The 20,757-nt window shown below is 47.3% G+C and overlaps 1 protein-coding gene across 11 annotated transcripts in view; it reads right to left on the bottom strand.

Moving 5' to 3' along the window:
• DOCK7 (dedicator of cytokinesis 7) overlaps positions 1-20,757 on the bottom strand; it is a 230,861-nt gene that overhangs the window by 89,558 nt on the left and 120,546 nt on the right. For 6 of the 11 annotated variants that reach the window (XM_040360784.1, XM_040360787.1, XM_040360789.1 and 3 more), the window contains exons 20-25: positions 19,712-19,943; positions 19,324-19,488; positions 14,676-14,845; positions 10,273-10,365; positions 3,237-3,332; positions 1,528-1,668 (exon numbers count right to left, since the gene is read on the bottom strand). In XM_040360784.1, the coding sequence (XP_040216718.1) occupies positions 1,528-1,668; positions 3,237-3,332; positions 10,273-10,365; positions 14,676-14,845; positions 19,324-19,488; positions 19,712-19,943 (897 nt within the window). Of the gene's footprint in view, positions 1-1,527; positions 1,669-3,236; positions 3,333-5,055; positions 5,143-10,272; positions 10,366-14,675; positions 14,846-19,323; positions 19,489-19,711; positions 19,944-20,757 lie in introns of all 11 variants that reach the window. The other 5 variants (XM_040360785.1, XM_040360790.1, XM_040360793.1 and 2 more) reach the window with 2 other exon arrangements.

The raw sequence follows: 20,757 nt of genomic DNA, 5'->3' as shown, positions 1-20,757 counted from the left end.
AGCCCAATACTGAAACCAATACAGGCAAAAAGAGAAAATTAGCACAGAGATGGGTTTTAATATTGCTTTACAGATGGCAAGTGGAGAGAGTAGGGGAAAAACGCTGCTCCAGGTGAGTAGATCCAGGTGCCGTTAGGCGGGTGGGACTCCTCACGCGGGTGTACAACTCGGCTCGCCTGCCGCGAATAGACCAATGTGAAGTAAATGTCTGCACCCCAATGTGATGAAAGTCCATTTATTTGCAATTCCATCAAAGTGCATGACACTGATTTTTCAAAGCAGCGGTGCTCTGTCAGATTAGCAAACCGGTGAGATTCAGCAGGTTTGCCGCTGCTTTTAAAATTCAACATCTAAACAGTCAGACTGATTTTTAAATACTGTATTTCAGTATATAAGCTCCGTTTACTGTTAAAAATAAGTGAGAAATCCAAGAGTCTGGTGGGTGCAACAAGATGTGCGGTTGCCGCCTTCTCACTGTATCCTTACTGCGGACGAGTGAGGGGTGTAGCAAAATGGCGGCGACGGAACGTCACTTCCGTTACCAATTCTGACGGGTCGCCTAATCTGACAAAACAAGGGGAAAGCATGTTTGGACCTGGCAACGGGTCACAACTGGAGGTGAGCGCCGCGGTGAATGATGGTGGGAGTCACTGTGCATGGAAGAAGAAGATTTGGTACACAAGAATGGACTCTTGTATATGAACTTTTTTTTTAGCACCAGCGTGGAAGAACACTATTTATTATTGTATGGAAAGAAGACTAAATGACTGATAAATATGCACATGTACCGTATTTATTGGCGTATAAACGCGCACTTTTTTCCCCTTAAAATCAGGGGGAAGTCGTGGGTGCGCGTTATACGCCGATTCCCGCTGTCTCTGAGCGCCGCCGACAAAGCCGAGTGTACTGCGCGCTCGGCTAGGCTCGGCCACGCTCGGCTCCGCCCGCAGCCACGCGAGAGAAGCCGAACACACCGGAAATACGGCTCTGCACAGCTCGACCGAGGCGCCAAACTCAAACCCGGCAGACAGACACGACGGACACCGTCAAGGCTGGACGGACCGGCAGACGGACACCGACAAGGCTGGACGGACCCCGCGCAAGGCCGCAGACGGACAGCGGACAAGGCCGCCGATGGACGCCGGGCAAGACAGCAGACAGACACCGACAAGGCTGGACGGACGCCGGACAAGGCCGCCGATGGACGCCGACAGCAGACGGACACTGACGAGGCTGAGCATCCAAAATGTAAGTTTTTTCCTAAACTTCCCTTCTAAGCTTGGGGTACGCGTTATACGCCGGCGCGCGCTATACCCCGATAAATACGGTATATTGCTTTTGGTTGTTGTGGGAACACTGACGCTAGGGGCAATTGGATATCGGTTAAGGGAACGGAGATAACATACACAGTCTCAGCTTTCGACAAAGGAAAGGTACTCTTTGAGCAAACGGTTTAATTTCAGCTTATGTGCGCAGAGTGTAACAAAGATAAATCGCCACACACATGCAGCACTCTGTACAGCTCACCTTCTGAAACCTTGTGACAATGTCATTGGCCATAGTGCTAACTAATGCTGCGATGTCATCCATGAAACGCTCGGGAAACCGGTGCTTGCGAGGAGATTCCATTTTGTCTGCAAAGTACAAGTGGTGCACCATGCTCTTCACCTGAAAGAGAACACAAAGATGTCTTTGCAATGTCTCAGCTCTGAATTTATCATTATATTGTAACATTTATTTTTTTGTTTTATAATCCAATATTGTCTAAATACAAAAAGGCAGGTTCTCGTGGTGTGCTTTGTATATTTCTTCCAGATCTGTGCAGTAATCCAGTGTGAGACTTCCTCTAATAAAGACCACTCACTGCTGCTCTCTCTCTTTGTGTAGGGTGACTGGTCTTGTCTCCGCCCCCTCCTGTAGTTATTTGCAGGCAGTCTGCATTCCCAAAATTTTATGTAGAAGTAAAAACTTTTTTTTTTCACTGTTGGGGCATAGAAAGTTTTGGAAGAATTTATGGGGCCACAGTCTCACTGGGGTTGAGAATTGCTGGATTAGACCAGAAATACTGAAATAAAAGCAAGTTAAGCTCTGCATGGAATGACTGGGTTGAAGTTAACGGTGGACACAGCAGGTGACAGATTGAGCCACAGTGCGGCTGCTAGAGCGCGCAGAATGTGTGCAACTGGGAGGACATCATATGAAGTCCTCCCAGAACCAAGGAGCCCCCCATTCAGCCATCACAGGGCCGATCCTAGGCAGGGTGCACGGGGTGCTCCGTACCCAGGCGCCACAGGGGTGGGGGCGCCGAAGCTCCAAAGTGCTCCCCTCCCTCCTCCTTGTCTGTGCCCAGAGGCAGAGCGCAGGTACTGTGGTTACCCATCCCGCTTGCTCTCTCCGCTGGCAACTGACAAGAGCGTATACCTCCTGCTGTCCCCGGAATCCGGGCTGGGTACCACAGCGAGCGGAGCCTATTACCAAAACACGCTTCGGCACTAGGCTCCACTAATTAATTCTGTACGGTGTGCATGGAGCAGTCTCCTGTCTGCCCCGCCCCCTCTGTGTGTGTCGACTCTTCTCCCATAGGCGGTGTGATGAGAGGCTTCTGGGTTGGCTGTAGCTGCTGCCAATCATCCCGTGCACTCCCAGAAATGCTCTCCGAGTGCCACCCTCCAAGTAACCAAAGATGCCACGTATGCCCTGCCCCCTGTAATATGCTTCTGCTCCCAAGCTACAGGGATCTATTGGACAAGTACTGATCTATGGGGACACCTGATGTGGGGGGCTTTGAGGCGGACACTTGCTGTGGGGGGCTCTGATGGGGGGCAACTGCTGTGGGGGGGCTCTGTTGGGGGACACCTGCTGTGGGGGGCTCTTATGTAGGACACCTGCTGTGGGGGGCTCTGATGGGGGACACCAGCTGGGGGGCTCTGATGGGGGACACCAGCTGGGGGGGGACTGATGGGGGACACTAATGAAGACTTCTTAGGGGAGCATCTCTGTGCCTGAGTCGTAGCCATAGAAACATGTGTAAAGGGGAGGAGTTAGTAAGATGACCACACCCATGTGGGGGCGCCAGAAATATTTCTGCACCCAGGCATCTGACCCTAGGATCGGCCCTGAGCCATCATATTACTATAGGCTGGGTGGAAAGCAGTTAAAGACTTACTTCGTATAGGTACATGTTTTACCTTCTCCGTAAATATAAAAGTTAAAATGCTCCGTCTATTTGGACTCACCATGAGTTCGAAGAAGAACCAGGCTTGTTGTAGGGCAGCCTCCCGTACACCACCGCTGCATACCACCCACTGCAGAGCAAGCTCCTCGTGGAACAGCTACTCGGAATGAGAAAAATCAACATTAGACAATGTCTAACCTAAATATATGAAAACACAACACTCACAGCAGAGCTAAAGAACAGCAGGCATAAAAAAAAGAAAGAAAAAACAAACAACCATCACAACAGCAGCAATGAATGGTTGAGAAAAATCACACAAATGATGGACAACAGCTGCCCCACATTTCAGATGATGCTAAACACGGCACAAATGAGGGTGACAAACAAGCAACAAGGCAACTGGTTGAAGATGTGAACTAGGTGAACTCTACAGGCATCTTTTATTATGACAAATCTAAGCTTACTATTTATTAAGAGTAGCCACAGAATAGGAAGATCAATGGTATAAAGAAACGGAAAACTGAAATAATTGTAATAAATTGAGAGCTTACTCTTTTTTAAGACATTTTTCAAAAAGCCATATATATTCCAGGGCCTGGTGTTCAATGGTGTGCCAGCGAAACGTAAGTACGAAACGTAAGTAGGGAGCTGATAAGAATGTGAGAACCTGTGAGAAGGTGCTCCCCCCCCCACCGTCCCCAAAACCATTTTAGCTAGACATAGTCCCAGTCAATCAGTTATGAGCTAGTCTCAGAAGCCTTTACAAGTCATGGCCAAAAATATTGGTACCCCTTTATATCTGTCAGATAATGCACCACTTCGCCCAGGAAATTCTTGCAATTACAAATGTTTAGGCATTCTCGTGTTTATTGCTTTTGTTTTTATTGGTATGACACAAAAAGAGAAACAAAAAGGCAAATCTGACACATTCCACACAAAACTCCTCAAAAAATGGACACCCGCAATTTAATATTTGGTAGCACACCCCTTCGAGAAAATAACTGAAAGCTATTGCTTCCTGTAACCATCAATGAGCTTATTACATACCACACTAGATCGTTTTTAATGACATTAAAAAAAATACGTAATTTTTTACAACCCGAAAAACGGTCGTGTGTACACAGCATAAGTCTCAGAGCAGGTGGAGAGCAAAATTGCATGGAGGGGCCCCAAGATTTTTTTTGCCCAGGGTCCAATCAACATTAAAGACCTCCCTGTTTGCCGGTGTGATGTCTATGCTGTTAGCACCTGTAATTGATACAGGTGAGTTTAATTACAAATTATAGGAGCATCAGAAACTTGGAATGTTCCTTACAATTTTGAGAAGGTGCAAATAATTTTGTCCAGTCTATTTCTGGCGTTTTGTGTGGAATCTGTCAGATTTGGCTTTTTGTTTCTCCACTTTTTTGTGTCAAACCAATAAAAACTAAAGACATAAACATAAGAATGCCTAAACATTTGTGATTGAAACAATTTTCTGGGTGAAGTGGTGCATTAGCTGACAGAAATGCAGAGGTGCCAATATTTTTGGCCATAACTGTAAATATAAGGGGATCCCAGGATGCCTTCTTTGACCCCATAAACACAAAGTCCAGTGCCTGTTGGAAGGGTCTACAAACTTAGTAGCCACCCGAAGAGAATCTAAACTGGAAAGCCCATCAATGATCCAAATCCAGGTTCTCAAAAGACAGGAAGAAAAGTGGTAAAACTACTTCCCTAGGCACTACTTCCTTAAGAACCTTCTATAGTTGGTGAACACCAAACAACCTGTTGACTGCAAAAATATATTATGAGCCCTTTATCTTCACCACGGAAGGAAACAGTTGTAAGCAGAGATTCTCTTTGTTTCAACCTGGAATTATAAATTTGGAAAAATCTACCTTTTTGGTGGGTAACCGTCCGGTTAAAGTTTGTAAGAAACTTGAAGTCTCAGTGTGCGATGACATGCGATTACACCGATCCAAACCCTATGAAGTGGAGATGAACGAGGAGTGGTGAGAGTTGATTAAACTTGACCAGAAATGTACTCTGGGAAGGGCCCTTCCGTTGTGGTGTTATTGGGGCCCCCAAACAAGGATATTACTCATAATTGTTACTCCGGGGGCATTGGTTTAGAGGGAAGGATTTGGTTGAAACTTCATTATTTGGCACTGTTAGTTTAGGCAAGCAAATTTCAAAGCGCATGCAAAAGGACAGTGCAAAGAGCGTTTATTTTTTGTGCAACAATATCCTAAAACTAGTATCAATTAATCGAACCCTGCTATAGCCGTGACACCAAAAAAAAAAAAAAAGAGGTGAGGTCTATCAGGTGGTTTGATGCTATTATTTTGTAGGACTTCTGCATTGCTAGAATCAACAAAGCATGTGGGCAACTCCCCCATTGAATGCAGAAAGGTGACGATACAAGTTAAGTTTTCTTCAGCTACATTTTCCTGGGCACGGCCCACTCACCAGCATTCACGAAGGCCGTGTTCACAAACGCTTCGACATTGGGAGCTCATGTCGCATGACGTGTGAAAATCAATGTTTCCCTATGAGAGCCGTCTTAAATGGTCCGACACAAGTCGGTCCGACTTTGAAAATTCTCCCTGCACTACTTTGGTCCGACTTTGATCCTACTTCAGCCCATTGAATATCATCAAAATCGGAAAGCCGTCTTGCATGATCCGACTTTGGCATGCGACTTGTGCTCTGATGATCTTGAGGGGGAACTCCATGCCAAATTTTAAGTAAAAAACCGGCATAAGTTCCCCCTCCAGGAGCATACCAGGCCCTTCTGTCTGGTGTGTTTTTTCAGCGTTGGGGTTCCCCTTAAAATCGATACAAGACCGAAGAGCCTGGCATGCTCTTGGAGGGGGAACCCATGCTGGTTTTTTACTTAAAATTTGGCGTGGAGTTCCCCTCAAGATTCATACCAAACACAGTGCCTGGTATTGGTGGGGATCCAAGTCAGATCCCCGTTAATTGAAGTCGGACGCGCCTATGACTTCAAGTCGCAGGGCAAAGTCAGATCCAAAGTAAGACGAGTGACGTGTCGCACCAGTGTGAACCCGGCCTCAAACTTTATTTTTTTTCAAGTGGATCCTACACTTCATTGACTTTGCTAAGGCCCATCGGAGTGTAAGATCCACTTGGAACAATAAGCTTGTATTGAATGTTGATGAGTGCCACGTGGGTCTTAAGCCTCGTACACACGGTCCGAAATATCAGAAAGGGATTGACGTTTGACAGGCTGTTGTCCGAAGTTTTTGGTACGCTCCTTTCAATTCTTTTTCAATTTTCGGCCAACAAGTGTTGAATGACAGGCTACAAAACTTTTGTCCAACAATCGTACCGTGTGTACCAGGCTTTACACTTGTACTTGAAGTTGTGAATTGAGGAACAGATAAGTTCCTGTTGTTGGTTTGGCATTTGAGATACATTTGTTGGGATAAATACTTTGGACTCTGGATCCACTCTTAATTAGCCCATAAACTGTGTGAATTTCTTGCCTTCCACCACGGATGGAAGGCAAGAAAATTTCTGGATTCCCCCATAAAACACTCAATGCTGATGGGAGAATGCAGCAATTGTCTTTCCTTCCAACCATGGTGGAAGGAAAGAAAATTGCACAATTGTGTGTTCTGCCAGCGGGGAGCCTCCCTGGCCAGCAGAACACAATAATTACTGCAGCGGCTATAGCCTGTGGTAGTAATCCCATGTACAAGATTTGACAGGTTGGTTGTACCCAAGTTGATCAATGGATCGACTTTGGTACAACCAGTCTGCCCATAAATTGATTGAATCTTGGCCGGTCCCTTCTGAATCGACCAAGATTTGATCCCATCTATAGACGGCTTAACTCATCTTCAAATAAGCTTCAAACTGGATGTCCAAGAGCATACTAACCGGATCCCCTTTGCTCCACAAGCCTGATTCAGAAGCAACCAAAGATCTTCCTCCTCTCATCTAAACACTCTCTATGGCCTAGGGCAGTGGTTCTCAACCTGTCCTCAAGTACCTCCAACATGCTATGTTTGCAGGTTTTCCTTTATTTTGCACAGGTGCTTTAAATCAGAGTCAATGGCTTGGTCATTCAGGCTGGGTTCACACTACTACACTACTTTCATCCTACTTTGCTCTGCTACATTGGTCCTACATTTATCCTACTTTCATGAACAGGATACTACTTTGGTCCGACTTCAATGATATTCAATGGGCCTGAAGTAGGATCAATGTAGGACCAAAAGTAGTACAGGGAGCATTTTCAAAGTCAGACCGACTTGTGTAGGACGCTACAAGACGTTCTCATAGGGAAACATTGAACACAGAGCAAAGTAGGATGAAAGTAGTGTAGTAGTGTGAACCCAGCCTCAGACAGCTAATTTATCTAAGAGTAATACCCAAAACATGGCCTGTTGGGGGTAGTTGAGGACAGGGTTGAAAACCACTGGCCTAGGATATGATAGGTTCACTTTAATAAAGGGGTACACAGCAGGTAAAGATTTTTGTGTAATATAGCAACTCAATTTCACTTTATAGTAAAAGTTGTGCTTTGCTTGCTGTCAAATTTCATAAACCATCCCCCTTCAGTGGCCAATCTATTTCCAAACTGCCTCCATGCAGATGCTCTTCAGGTCCCAATCAAAAAAAAGCGACGGGCAGATGAAAAAAGTAAACCTGGACCTCCCTTAGTATTATCTACTAGTTCCAATGTAAAAGGCGGCGCAGACAGGATGTGAGTGAGAAGACACAGAACGGCATGCAGAGAGATCAGGACATGAAACATTCGGGAACACAAAACGTCTACGTTTTGACCGATGGATAATTACACAGAGAGTCAATGCAATGGTAAAAGGCCATCCAGATTCACATAAAAGCAACAGTAACAAGAATTCCAATAAAGAAATGTACAAAAATATAGAATAGTTGTCAAAAAGCATTTGGATATTTTTTTTATATCCATATGCTTGTGCCTCAAACACATTTTGCCTTCACTAAAAGCAGAATGGTAGGCAAATATAAAATACCACCAATTAAACAAAGTTATTCATTCAATAAAAAAAAAAAACTCCTTTATAGTTTGCTCACAGCAAATAGCATTTTTGCTTTTTTTTTTTTTTTTAACTTTGTGTCCGCAGGCTCGTTCCAGCTCAACAGGTGGCAAGGTAATCAAGCCAGAGTCATAACATTTCAGCAGATTTTATAGGTTATTCAGAGCATAATAGTAAATCACTTACATTGCTATTGCTCCACCTGCTGACTGCAAGTGATAACTATAACATAGTAGTCATATACAGGGCTTTTTTTTTGCTGGGAAATCTGTTGTTGCTGGGGGTCCATTGTTTGAGGGGGGGGGGGGGGGGGGTGGTAAAAATGTATAAGGGATATTTTGTTGCTTGGGGTAGCTATTACAGCTGGGGGGGCTCTATTGTTGCTAGGGTGGGGTCCATTGGGGACAAAGTGGGGTCTATTGGTGCCGGGGTGGGGTCTATTGGTGCCGGGGTGGGGTCTATTGGTGCCGGGGTGGGGTCTATTGGTGCCGGGGTGGGGTCTATTGGTGCCGGGGTGGGGTCTATTGGTGCCGGCCCTGCAGAGGATCTAATTTTACTGCTTTTCTTGTTATCATTAACAAATCCCATACAAATGATTTAGCACCACAAAATTATACTTGGTTCTTTATTCTCTAAAAGGGTAGGGGGTGGATCCAAGAGACAGTGCTTAGGAGGTGGGTAGGGGTGAAAGCAAGGGACGGTGCTCAGAGGTGGGTAAGGGGTGGAACCAAGTGACGGTGCTCAGAGATGGGTAGGGGGTGGAACCAAGGGATGGTCCTCAGGAGGTGGGTAGGGGTGTAACCAAGGGACGGTGTCAGAGGTGGGTAGGGGGTGGAACCAAGGGACGATGCTCAGAGGTGGGTAGGGGGGTGGAACCAAGGGACGATGCTCAGAGGTGGGTAGGGGGGTGGAACCAAGGGACGATGCTCAGAGGTGGGTAGAGGGTGGAACCAAGGGACGGTGCTCAAAAGGTGGGTAGGAGGTGGAACCAAGGGATGGTGCTCAGAGGTGGGTAGGGGGGTGGAACCAAGGGACGATGCTCTGAGGTGGGTAGGGGGGTGGAACCAAGGGACGATGCTCAGAGGTGGGTAGGGGGGTGGAACCAAGGGACGATGCTCAGAGGTGGGTAGGGGGTGGAAACAAGGGACGATGCTCAGAGGTGGGTAAAGGGTGGAACCAAGGTACGGTGCTCAAAAGGTGGGTAGGGGGTGGAACCAAGGGACGGTGCTCATACTAGGGGGGGTGGGAGGAATGCCTAGTGACTGCAGTGCCCGGCTGGGATTGGTCGATGAGAAATGTATTCTTTGTTTTGCTGTGAAATGTTGAATGCCATAAGATGTATACCACCTTTTCTTCAATAAAAACTTTTTTGTTGGATTAAAAAAAAAAAGGGACGGTGCTCTGAGGTGGGTAGGGGGGTGGAACCAAGGGACGATGCTCAGAGGTGGGTAGAGGGTGGAACTAAGGGACGGTGCTCAGAGGTGGGTAGAGGGTGGAACCAAGGGACGATGCTCAGAGGTGGGTAGGGGGTGGAACCAAGGGACGGTGCTCAGAGGTGGGTAGGGGGTGGAACCAAGGGACAGTGCTCAGAGGTGGGTAGGGGGTGGAACCAAGGGACAGTGCTCAGAGGTAGGTAGGGGGTGGAACCAAGGGACGGTGCTCAGAGGTGGGTAGGGGGTGGAACCAAGGGACGGTGCTCAGAGGTGGGTAGGGGGTGGAACCAAGGGACGGTGCTCAGAGGTGGGTAGGGGGTGGAGACAAGGAGTGACTCAGAAGGAGGGAATTTCTGCACCTATTCTCTGAGATAAAAAGCCCTGGTCATATACAATATTTAAAATGCACAAAAAATGCTTTAGTGCTAAAAATAAGAAAACATTTCCTTTAGAAAATGACTAACTGTTGCTTTTAGTAATCTTTCAGGATGGGATTTCATTTGAATCAAGTAAATGATGACAATTATAAAAGTCCCATTCATGGATGCCAATAACAAACTTAATTTCTTAGACAAGATATTCAAGCACATGAGATGATTAATGGAGATGAATCATTCCGTAGACACACCACCTGCACCGAGTCAGCACCGGGGCTGGGGTTAGCCCCCCACTGGGTCGTCTTGGGACCCCCCGTGTTGACCCAGGAGTTGGACCGATCCAAACCCTGCTTCCCAAGGCAGACAGCAGTAGGGAAAGGAGAGATGTTATAGGTTATTACAGAGGATCAAATCAAAGGGAGAGAAATATTTGGACAAAGGACGGTGTGCATTAGTTTCTGTTAACAATAAAAAAAAAAATACAGTATATAAAAAGGTGACAACAGATTAATTCATATCAAACAATATAGCATTTCTGATTATTATTTTTTCCTACACAAAACACCATTGGCTTAGGCACACAGGTGAATACTGTCGGTACTTCAGAAGAGACATGGAAATGGAATTATTTTAGTAAATATAAAACTGATAATTACCTTTTCTCATCAGCAGTATATAGCAGTCTTGCGACTTCTATTAGTGTCTGGTTAAAGCGGTTGTTAAACCCTCGTGTTTTTTCACCTTAATACATCCTATGCATTAAGGTGAATACACTTCTGTCACTTACTGCCCCAACCCCCCCCCCCCCCCCGTTTTACTCACCTGAGCCCCGTAATTCCCACGCCGGAGACGCGCTTATCCTCTCTACCCGTTGTCTTGGCTCTTGATTGAATAGATTGATAGCAGCGCAGCCATTGGCTCCCGCTGCTGTCAATCAAATCCAATGAGGCGGGCGCCGGGCCGAGTCTAGCATTCTGTGTCTATGGACGCTAATGCTAGACTCGGGAGCGCGCCCGCACAGGGACCCCCAAGGAGAGCGCTTTTCCTAGGTGGTTTCCCGATGCGGGGAGGAGCCCAAAGCTGCTTTCACACTGATGCGTGTGCGGTTTACCCGCACCACGGGTGCCTTGCAGTGTAACTTTGGCTTTCCCCCGGGCCACTGGTTGGGCACCGCTGTCTGTCTGGACAGTGCTGATTGGTCCTGTGCTGATCACATGCACCCTCCCAAAAAAAAAAAAATTCTAGCAATACACACCAAGCTGAGCATGTGCAGCTTGTCCCCTAGCTCTGTACTATCAATAAATATATTGGGGACAGTAGAAAAAGGGGACAAATCAGAGATCCAAACAGCCTTTTTACACAATGCAGAGAATTAACCCCTTAGCTTCCACAGTGAGTATAACCAGCATGCTTTACTGCATGTACAGACTGATTTTACGGTTGTGGGTTTAGTAACACTGTAATTTTGGATGCAATAAACACTTAGGGCCAGATCCACAAAGAAGTTATCTATTGATACGTCGCGTAACTTCTAGGATGCTCCGGCGTATCTTTGTTTTTGTATCCACAAAAACAAGATACGCCTGAATGGGGGCTAGATCCGACTGACGTACGTCTTAGTACGCAGTCGGATCTTAGGTGCATATTTACGCTGGCCACTAGGTGGCGCTTCCGTTGATTTCCGCGTAGAGTATGCAAATTAGCTAGATACGCCGATTCTCAGAACGTACGTCCGGCCGGCGCATTTTTTTACGTCGTTTACGTAAGGCTTTTTTCAGCGTAACGTTACCCCTGGGTCTACCCCCTCGGCGTAACGTTACCCCTGGGTTACCCCTGGGTCCTGAGGCGTACGCAATGTTAAAGTGGAGGTTCACCCGGAAATGTAAATTTTTAACCTTAGATTAATGCTCATTTTGTCTAGGGGAATCGGGTATTTTTTTTTAAAAACGAAGCAGTACTTACCGTTTTAGAGAGCGATCTTCTCCGCAGCTTCCGGGTATGGGCTGCGGGACTGGGCGTTCCTATTTGATTGACAGTCTTCCGACAGGCTTCCGACGGTCGCATCTATCGCGTCCCGATTTTCCGAAAGTAGCCGAACGTCGGTGCGCAGGCGCCGTATAGAGCCGCACCGACGTTCGGCTACTCGTGACGCGATGTATGCGACCGTCGGAAGCCTGTTGGAAGACTGTCAATCAAATAGGAACGCCCGCTCCCGAAGACCATACCCGGAAGCGGCGGAGAAGATCGCTCTCTAAAACGGTAAGTACGGCTTCGTTTTTTAAAAAAACTACCCCTTGATTCCCCTTGACAAAATGAGCATGAATCTAATGTTAACATTTTTTTTTCGGGTGAACTCCCGCTTTAAGTATGGACGTCGGGCCAGCGTCAAATTTTCCGTTGTTTGCGTAAAACGTTCGCGAATAGGGCTTTGCGTAAATTACGTTCATGTCTAAAGCATTGACTATTTGCGACGTGATTTCGAGCATGCGCACTGGGATACCCCCACGGACGGCGCATGCGCCGTTCACAAAAAACTTCATTTACGTTTGAATTAACATAAAACACGCCAACGATATTATTTCTAATACAGCATAAAAAAAATAAAAAAAACGAAGGGCACCAATACTCCTGCGGCTGATCCAGTTCATACTGCAACCGGCTGGCTGGCTGACTTCCACGTGTCCTCAGCTCAGACATTGACGGAGGTCAGGGGTGTGTGACCCGGGGGGGGGAGATTGTGAAAGGCACGGCATTGGTAAAGTCTGCAAACTACCGCTGATCTATGAAAATCCCAACCTGCCTTACATAAGCAGCTAATGTACTTCCACTGATGATGAAATTTCTTTAAAAGGACCCGCCGCACTAAAAGACAACCGTCCTCTTTCACTATTCATTTAATCCTTGCCTTATATGGCCCAAGTATGTGGACATCCCTCCAAATCAGTGGTCATCAACCCCTGTCCTCAGGGCCCACTAACAGGCCAGGTTTGCAAGATAACTGAAATACAGCACAGGTGATATAATTTGCTGCTCAGTGATTGCAGAATTCTAGTCTGCATCTCCCCCAAGGTAATCCATAAAACCTGGCCAGTTAGTGGGCCCCGAGGACAGGGGTGATGACCACTGCTCTAAAAATGACCGGGCTCCTGGGCTTCCAGGGAAGGGCACTGTTAAAACTGAAGCTTAATCTTATGTACTAGATACGTGATCCAGCACAGGAGGGCCCCTCTGTCATAGTACTCAGATGTGTGGCAATCAGCAAGGGACACTAAAAGTTCCCGTTTTTTTTTTTTTTTTTAATAACAAACATGTTATACTTACCTCCACTGTGCAGCTCGTTTTGCACAGAGTGGCCCCAATCCTGGTCTTCTGGGGTCCCTCGGCGGCTGTCCCTGGCTCCTCCCTGCAAGAACTAACCCCCTTCATGGGAGTTCTCTCCTATGGGGATTGGTCCGTGCGGGCGCACTCCCCTGATACAGCCAGCGGCTATAGCCGCTGACTGTATCACTCGGCCCCGCCCCCAGGCGCGCCGCATAATTGATTTGATTGACAGCAGCGGGAGCCAATAGCTGCGCTGCTATCAATCAACCAATGAATGAGCCGAAAAGTCCGCCCGAGAAGCCAGTGTGTCCACGGCGCGGGACTTTCGAGAGATCAGGTAAGTAAATGGGGGGGGCTCTGGGGGGCCGCTAATACGTTCTTGACGTCAGTGGGAGGAATGGTGCCCCGTTCTTGGCGTCAGTGGGAGGAATGGTGCCCCGTTCGTGGCGTCAGTGGGAGGAATGGTGCCCCCGTTCGTGGCGTCAGTGGGAGGAATGGTGCCCCCGTTCGTGGCGTCAGTGGGAGGAATGGTGCCCCCGTTCGTGGCGTCAGTGGGAGGAATGGTGCCCCCGTTCGTGGCGTCAGTGGGAGGAATGGTGCCCCCGTTCGTGGCGTCAGTGGGAGGAATGGTGCCCCCGTTCGTTGCGTCAGTGTGAGGAATGGTGCCACCGTTCGTGGCGTCAGTGGGAGGAATGGTGCCCCCGTTCGTGGCATCAGTGGGAGGAATGGTGCCCCCGTTCGTGGCGTCAGTGGGAGGAATGGTGCCCCCGTTCGTGGCGTCAGTGGGAGGAATGGTGCCCCCGTTCGTGGCGTCAGTGGGAGGAATGGTGCCCCCGTTCGTGGCGTCAGTGGGAGGAATGGTGCCCCCGTTCGTGGCGTCAGTGGGAGGAATGGTGCCCCGTTCTTGGCGTCAGTGGGAGGAATGGTCCCCCGTCATTAGTGTAAGTGGGAAAAATAGTGCCTCGTATCAGTGGAAGGAATAGTGACCCAAGGGAAAGAAAGGCAAGCAAAGGGTTTTTCTGTCAGAGATTAGCCACGGGTACCATTTAAAGCCTAGACTGAAATTGCCTATTTGGATATCAACGTACACTGTGAGCTTCTTACAATGTACATCAGAAACTGCAAGTCACATACAGCCCGCTGCATTTCCTGGATGGAGGATATCCAGCATCATCTAGTTCTCCCCCCTCCCCAGCCTGACTGTCCCCGGTTCACCCCCCCCCCCCCCTTTCATTCATTGGATTTCAGTCCTTCCCATCCCATCACCATTCACATTCCTGGTGGGGAAATACCCAAACACTTCATATAAAGTCTTAGCCATAGAGTCTTCCATTACCTTGCTGGCAATGATTGATCTGACCTCATCGTCGGGTGATGTAGGAGTGCCCGATATGTCAGGATTGCTGTTGCTAAGGCTCCTTGAGCGATTTAAATTAAGGCTTGCCGGCCTGTTTGCTGACCGTGCCATCGTGGCATAGTGCATGGAAGCCCCCAGACCTCCGGGTCCTGAAAGAACAATAGGAACATTAGAAATAGACAAAGAGTAAACTGGACATGCCTAAAAAAACAAACAAAAAAAACCCCCCATAGCAAATGAAGAGTATGTAAAGCCATATCAATGAACTTCTCCAATTTGCTCCACGTTGGTATGCAGGGCCGATCCTAGAAGGGTGCACCGGGTGCACTGCACCCAGGCGCCGCAGATGTGGGGGCGCCGAAGTGCTACCCTCCCTTCTCCTCTCCTTGTGTGTGGGCAGGCGCGCTAGTGTGGGCACAACCGCCCAGGGACGAACTGACCGCCAACACCGTGCCCTTCTCAGAAAATATAATTCTCAGCCCCTACTGAAGCCCGCCCAATCTACCATCTCAGCGTCTGTGTCGCAGCTCCTCCCCCGTGGTTGCCTAGCAGCGGGACGCTGTAGACAGCGGAGTGGTGGGTCGAAGGTACCATGGTGCCTAAGTAGGAGGGAATAAAGAGCGTGGGTGGGAAGAAGGAGAAGGTGGCAGATGAGAGGACCAGAGGGGAGCCCGTCACAGAGTCACTGGTAGGCTGCATTGGATGGGCACTGATGAGGCTGCAATTGATGCATAGATCTTGTATAATTTTCGCAGTCTCTGACCATCTTCTGTAACATCTCTGCAGTCTCTGACCATCTTCTGTATCATGTCTGCAGTCTCTGACCATCTTCTGTATCATGTCTGCAGTCTCTGACCATCTTCTGTATCATGTCTGCAGTCTCTGACCATCTTCTGTATCATGTCTGCAGTCTCTGACCATCTTCTGTATCATGTCTGCAGTCTCTGACCATCTTCTGTATCATGTCTGCAGTCTCTGACTGTCTCCTGCAGTATGTCTGGAGGCTTTCTCTAACAGACTCTCTATCAGAAGCCCTCTCTAGAGTACTTACTGTTAAGAGATCATGGCAGGATCCCAGGGTAACAAAGACTCCTTAGAGGAGCATCTCTGAGTTGGGTCGTTGACATAGAAACATCTGTAAAAGGGAGGAGTTATTAAGATGACCATGCCCAAGCGGGGGGCGCCAGAAATATTTCTGCACCCAGGCATCTGTGACCCTAGGATCGGCCCTGTTGGTATGTTAAAGCGGACCTTCCCGCTCGGGGACAAGGACTGCTTATTGAAGGCGCCCCCCCCTTCCCCCCTCCACTTCCTAAAACCTAAGCTTCAGCCATACTTCTCTTTTTCGTGGATAAACACTCTAAATTGCATCACATGAAGGACTGAATGCATCTCTTTGACCATAAAAAGTCATGAAGGGAGGAGTCTTGAAGGTCACGTCCAAAAATCCTTCAACTTCCTGCTCGCCGTATGCAGAATGGCGGCCGGGAAGTGGTTCTGTTATCCTGACTGGGCGTCATATGACGTCGAAGCAGGAGAACATGCCGGCGCGTGAAACACCGCATCAAAGATCGTGGCAAGAATCCTCTGACAGAAGCTTCTTACCACGTGATCAGCTATGACCAATCACAGCGTGAACCAGGAAGTGCCGGTAAACGCCATTCCTTGGTTCGTGCTGACAGGGAGAGCCAATCGGCGGCTCTCCCTGTCGGGGGGGGGGGGGGTGTTTGTGCTGATAAACAGCAAATTGATCAGCACAGCACCCATTAATTGTACCCGTCAGCTGACAATCGGTGCCCAGTCTGTGCCCCATCAAAACCCCCTCTCAGTGCCCACCATAGTGCCAGTGTACATCACAGTGCCAATCAGTGCCCAGCATTAAAGGGTTTGTAAAGGAATTTTTTTTTTATCTTAATAGCTTCCTTTACCTTAATGCAGTGCTGTTTTCATGTCCTCATTGATCGTTTTTGCTCTCAAGTTGCTGTAATTCTTCTCTGATCTTCACACTTCCTGGTTGTCTGTTTCCTGATGACCACAGTACTGGGAGCTTTCTCTCTGTGGTCACTAACTTCAAGGAGGGTGACTACTGTGGGCTAGATTCAGATAGCCCGGCGTATTTTTCTGCCTGCGTAACTTAGGGCGCAAGTTTCGTATTCATAAAAAACTTGCGCCCTAAGTTACGGCTGTGTGCGTATGTGGTCCGGCGTAAGCCCGCCTGGATCAAATGTGGGTGTGTTTTATTTAAATTAATTGTGACCCTACGTATTTGACGTTTTTTACGAACGGCGCATGCGCCGTTCGTGAAAGAATCTCAGTGCGCATGCTCGAAGTTACGCCGCAAATCGTCAATGCATTAGACGTGAACGTAACTTACGTACAGCCCTATTCGTGAACGACTTACGCAAACGACGTAAAATTTTCAAAATTCGACGTGGGAACGACGTCCATACATAACATAGGATACCCCTCATATAGCAGGGGTAACTTTACACCGGAAAAAGCCTTACGTAAACGACGTAAAAAAAATGCGCCGGGCGGACGTACGTTTCTGAATCGGCGTATCTACCTAATTAACATATTCCTAGCGTAAATCGATGGAAGCGCCACTTAGCGGCCAGCGTAAATATGCAACTAAGATACGACGACGTAAGAGACTTACGCCAGTCGGATCTTAGCCTAATTTCGGCGTATCTTGCTTTCTGAATACAGAAAGAAGATACGCCGGCGCAGCTTTGAATTTACGCGACTTATCAATAGATACGTAAATTCTTTCCGAATCTAGCCCTGTGTGTCTAGTTTCTAGTTTAGTTTTCCAAACCATCACTTCTCTATGGCTCTATATAGCACAGAGGCAGGAAATAACATGCAAAAACGAAACTAGATGCAAAAACGAAACTAGAAACTACAGGTACATTATATGATTGATTTTTATCTATTTTTAATCGTTTTTAAAAGGAATCAGTTAACTATTATGTCTCTATACCCTGTAAACAGTAATTTCAGCAAAAAAAAATGGTTTTCCTTTACAACTCCTTTAACGCCTGTCCAGGCGCTGCCCATCAGTGCTGCCTGTCAGTGCCCATCAGTGCCGCCTGTCAGTGCCCATCACATCAGTGCCACCTATCGGTGTTCATCAGTGCTCATTGGTGCCGCCACATCAATGCCCATCAGTGAAGGAGAAAGCTATATTTTATAACAAAAACAAAGTTTCAGTTTGTTTAGCATACAATAAAAACCGCAGAGGTGATCAAATACCACCAAAAAGAAAGCTCTATTTGTGGGAAGAAAATGATAAAAAATGTAGTTTGGGTACAGTGTTGTATGACCGCGCAATTGTGATTCAAAGTGTGAAAGCGCTGAAAGCTGAAAATTTTCATGGGCAGGAGGTGGCGTAAGTGCCCGGCATTGAAGTGGTTAAAGAAAAAGTATTTTTTTCTACCTTGGAAAGCTGGTGGAAATTTAAAACTTAACCACTTAAGACCCAGACCTTTAGGCAGCTAAAGGACCCGGACAGTTTTTGCGATTCGGCACTGCGTCGCTTCAACTGACAATTGCGCGGTCGTGCGACGTGGCTCCCAAACAAATTTGGCGTCCTTTTTTCCCCACAAATAGAGCTTTCTTTTGATGGTATTTGATCACCTCTGCAGTTTTTTTTTTTTGCGCTATAAACAAAAATAGAGCGACAATTTTGAAAAAAAATCTATATTTTTTCCTTTTTGCTATAATAAATATCCCACAAAAATGAATAAAAAATTTTTTTTTTCCTCAGTTTAGGCCGATACGTATTCTTCTACCTATTTTTGGTAAAAAAAAAATCGCAATAAGCGTTTATCGGTTGGTTTGCGCAAAATTTATAGAGTTTACAAAATAGGGGATAGTTTTATTGCATTTTTATAATTTTTTTTTTTTTTTACTACTAATGGCGGCGATCATCGATTTTTTTCGTGACTGCGACATTATGGCGGACACTTCGGACAATTTTGACACATTTTTGGGACCATTGTCATTTTCACAGCAAAAAATGCATTGTTTACTGTGAAAATTACAATTGCAGTTTGGGAGTTAGCCACTAGGGGGCGCTGAAGGGGTTAAGTGTGACCTCGTATGTGTTTCTAACTGTAGGGGGGTGTGGCTGTAGGTGTGACGTCATTGATTGCGATTCCCTATATAAGGGAACACACGATCGATGGCGGCGCCACAGTGAAGAACGGGGAAGCTGTGTTTACACACAGCTCTCCCCGTTCTTCAGCTCCGGGGACCGATCGCAAGGGGGCGGCTAGAAACGAATAGCCGCACCCTCATCTCGGATCGCTCCCCGACGATTTCCGACCGCTGCATGTACCGGTGGGGGGGGGGTCCCAAATGGACCCCCGATCCGCGGAAAGGCAGGGACGTACATGTACGCCCATATGCCTGTACGTGCCATTCTGTGGACGTACATATACATGCGGCGGTCGTTAAGCGGTTAAATAAAAAGTATTTTTTTCTACCTTGGAAAGCTGGTGGAAATTTAAAATTTAAAAAAAACAGAACCTGAGACTGAAAACATTCTACTTGTAACGTGAAAAGCGTACAACAGAAATATTTATAACATACGACTGAACCCCCCCCCCCCCTCGTGAATTACCTGGAGATGGAGAATTGGGGTCGGTGTTGGGAAGTCTGAACACGTAGTGAATATAAGATGCCAGGAGGTTATTCCGACCGTGCTGGTCCTGGTTTCCCTCCAGATTCTTGTGCAGTCTATTCGTGATGGAAGCCATTGACTCAAATGAGGCTTGTCCTAAGTTAACTAACAAGAGAAATATTTTATAGTTCTATCTGCAGCAAAAAAAATTACAGCGGGAAGTGGGTGTCATGAGAGAGTCACTGTCCATTAAACGCGGACATCTTATTCCCCCCGCGCGCACACACACACTCATAAAATCGGACACATTGTTCTTCCCCAGTCATTAATCTTTATCTAGTCACCGGATCACAACCACTCTTGTTTTGCCGCTTAAGTTGCAACTTACCGAGCTGCCCGGCGATAACAGGAGGCCTTACGACCAAGAGGATCAATTTATCGAGCAGAAGGTGGAGGAACCGCACGACGGGCTCCAACTGCGCTGAGCTGAGGGCCAGGATGCTGTTTTTTAGTTCGCTTTCCAAGTTGTTCTCCACAATTCTCATGTCGCCGATTCGAACGGGGAACATGTGCTCGTCCAGGGCGTGAACCAGTGCGAAGAACTTGTCTAGATAGGAATCCTAAAAAAACAATAGATGTTATGTGAAAATTGTAATGTTTACAAAATGTGATTGATATCTCTCTAAAGCAGGGGTCTCAAACTGGCGGCCCTCCAGCTTTTGTCCCATGAGGCATTGCAAGGCTGGCAGTTACAAGCATGACTCCTCCCACAGGCAGAGGCATGACGGGATTTGTAGTTTTGCAACAGCTGGAGGGCCACCAGTTTGAGACCCCTGCTCTAAAGACGGTCTTCACTTTGTTGAAGCATCGCAGCCTCCATCAGAAGCCTCAGAATTTGACACTTCAGGTCAGATGTTGGTGTTCCCTGCTGTACGATGTGGTTTAATCCTCTGGTCCCTACATCATCACATGACCTAGCAGTGATGTAGGGGCCAGTGGATGGAACCACAGCAAGATGTAGAACACATGGGTATCCAACACTCCTTGAAATGGTTCCTAAAAAATTATTTGGGGGACATGGTCTCTTTGCTAACACAGGAATTTCCGGGTCTCCTTGCCTAAAACATCTATAATATAGTACTAGTTAAACATACAGAAGTACTTATCCGTCCGTGGTGGTTCCCCGGAGGAGATCGGAGCCAGTAACAGATGCAGCAAGCCGTGTGGTACGCCTAGACGCGTTTCGTGATTCCGTCTTTGTCAATAGATGCCTATTGACAAAGACGGAATCACAAAAGCTTAGGGCGTACCACACGGCTTGCTGCATCTGTTACTGGCTCCGATCTCCTCCCGCGACCCACCACGGACGATCATATCCCCACGGGAGGTGGCGAGATTATCCTATTGACAAAGACGGAATCACAAAACGCGTCT

The sequence above is a fragment of the Rana temporaria genome, chromosome 7 (assembly GCF_905171775.1).
Source record: "Rana temporaria chromosome 7, aRanTem1.1, whole genome shotgun sequence".
Taxonomy (NCBI): domain Eukaryota; kingdom Metazoa; phylum Chordata; class Amphibia; order Anura; family Ranidae; genus Rana; species Rana temporaria.
This window is presented reverse-complemented; position numbering and strand designations above follow the sequence as displayed.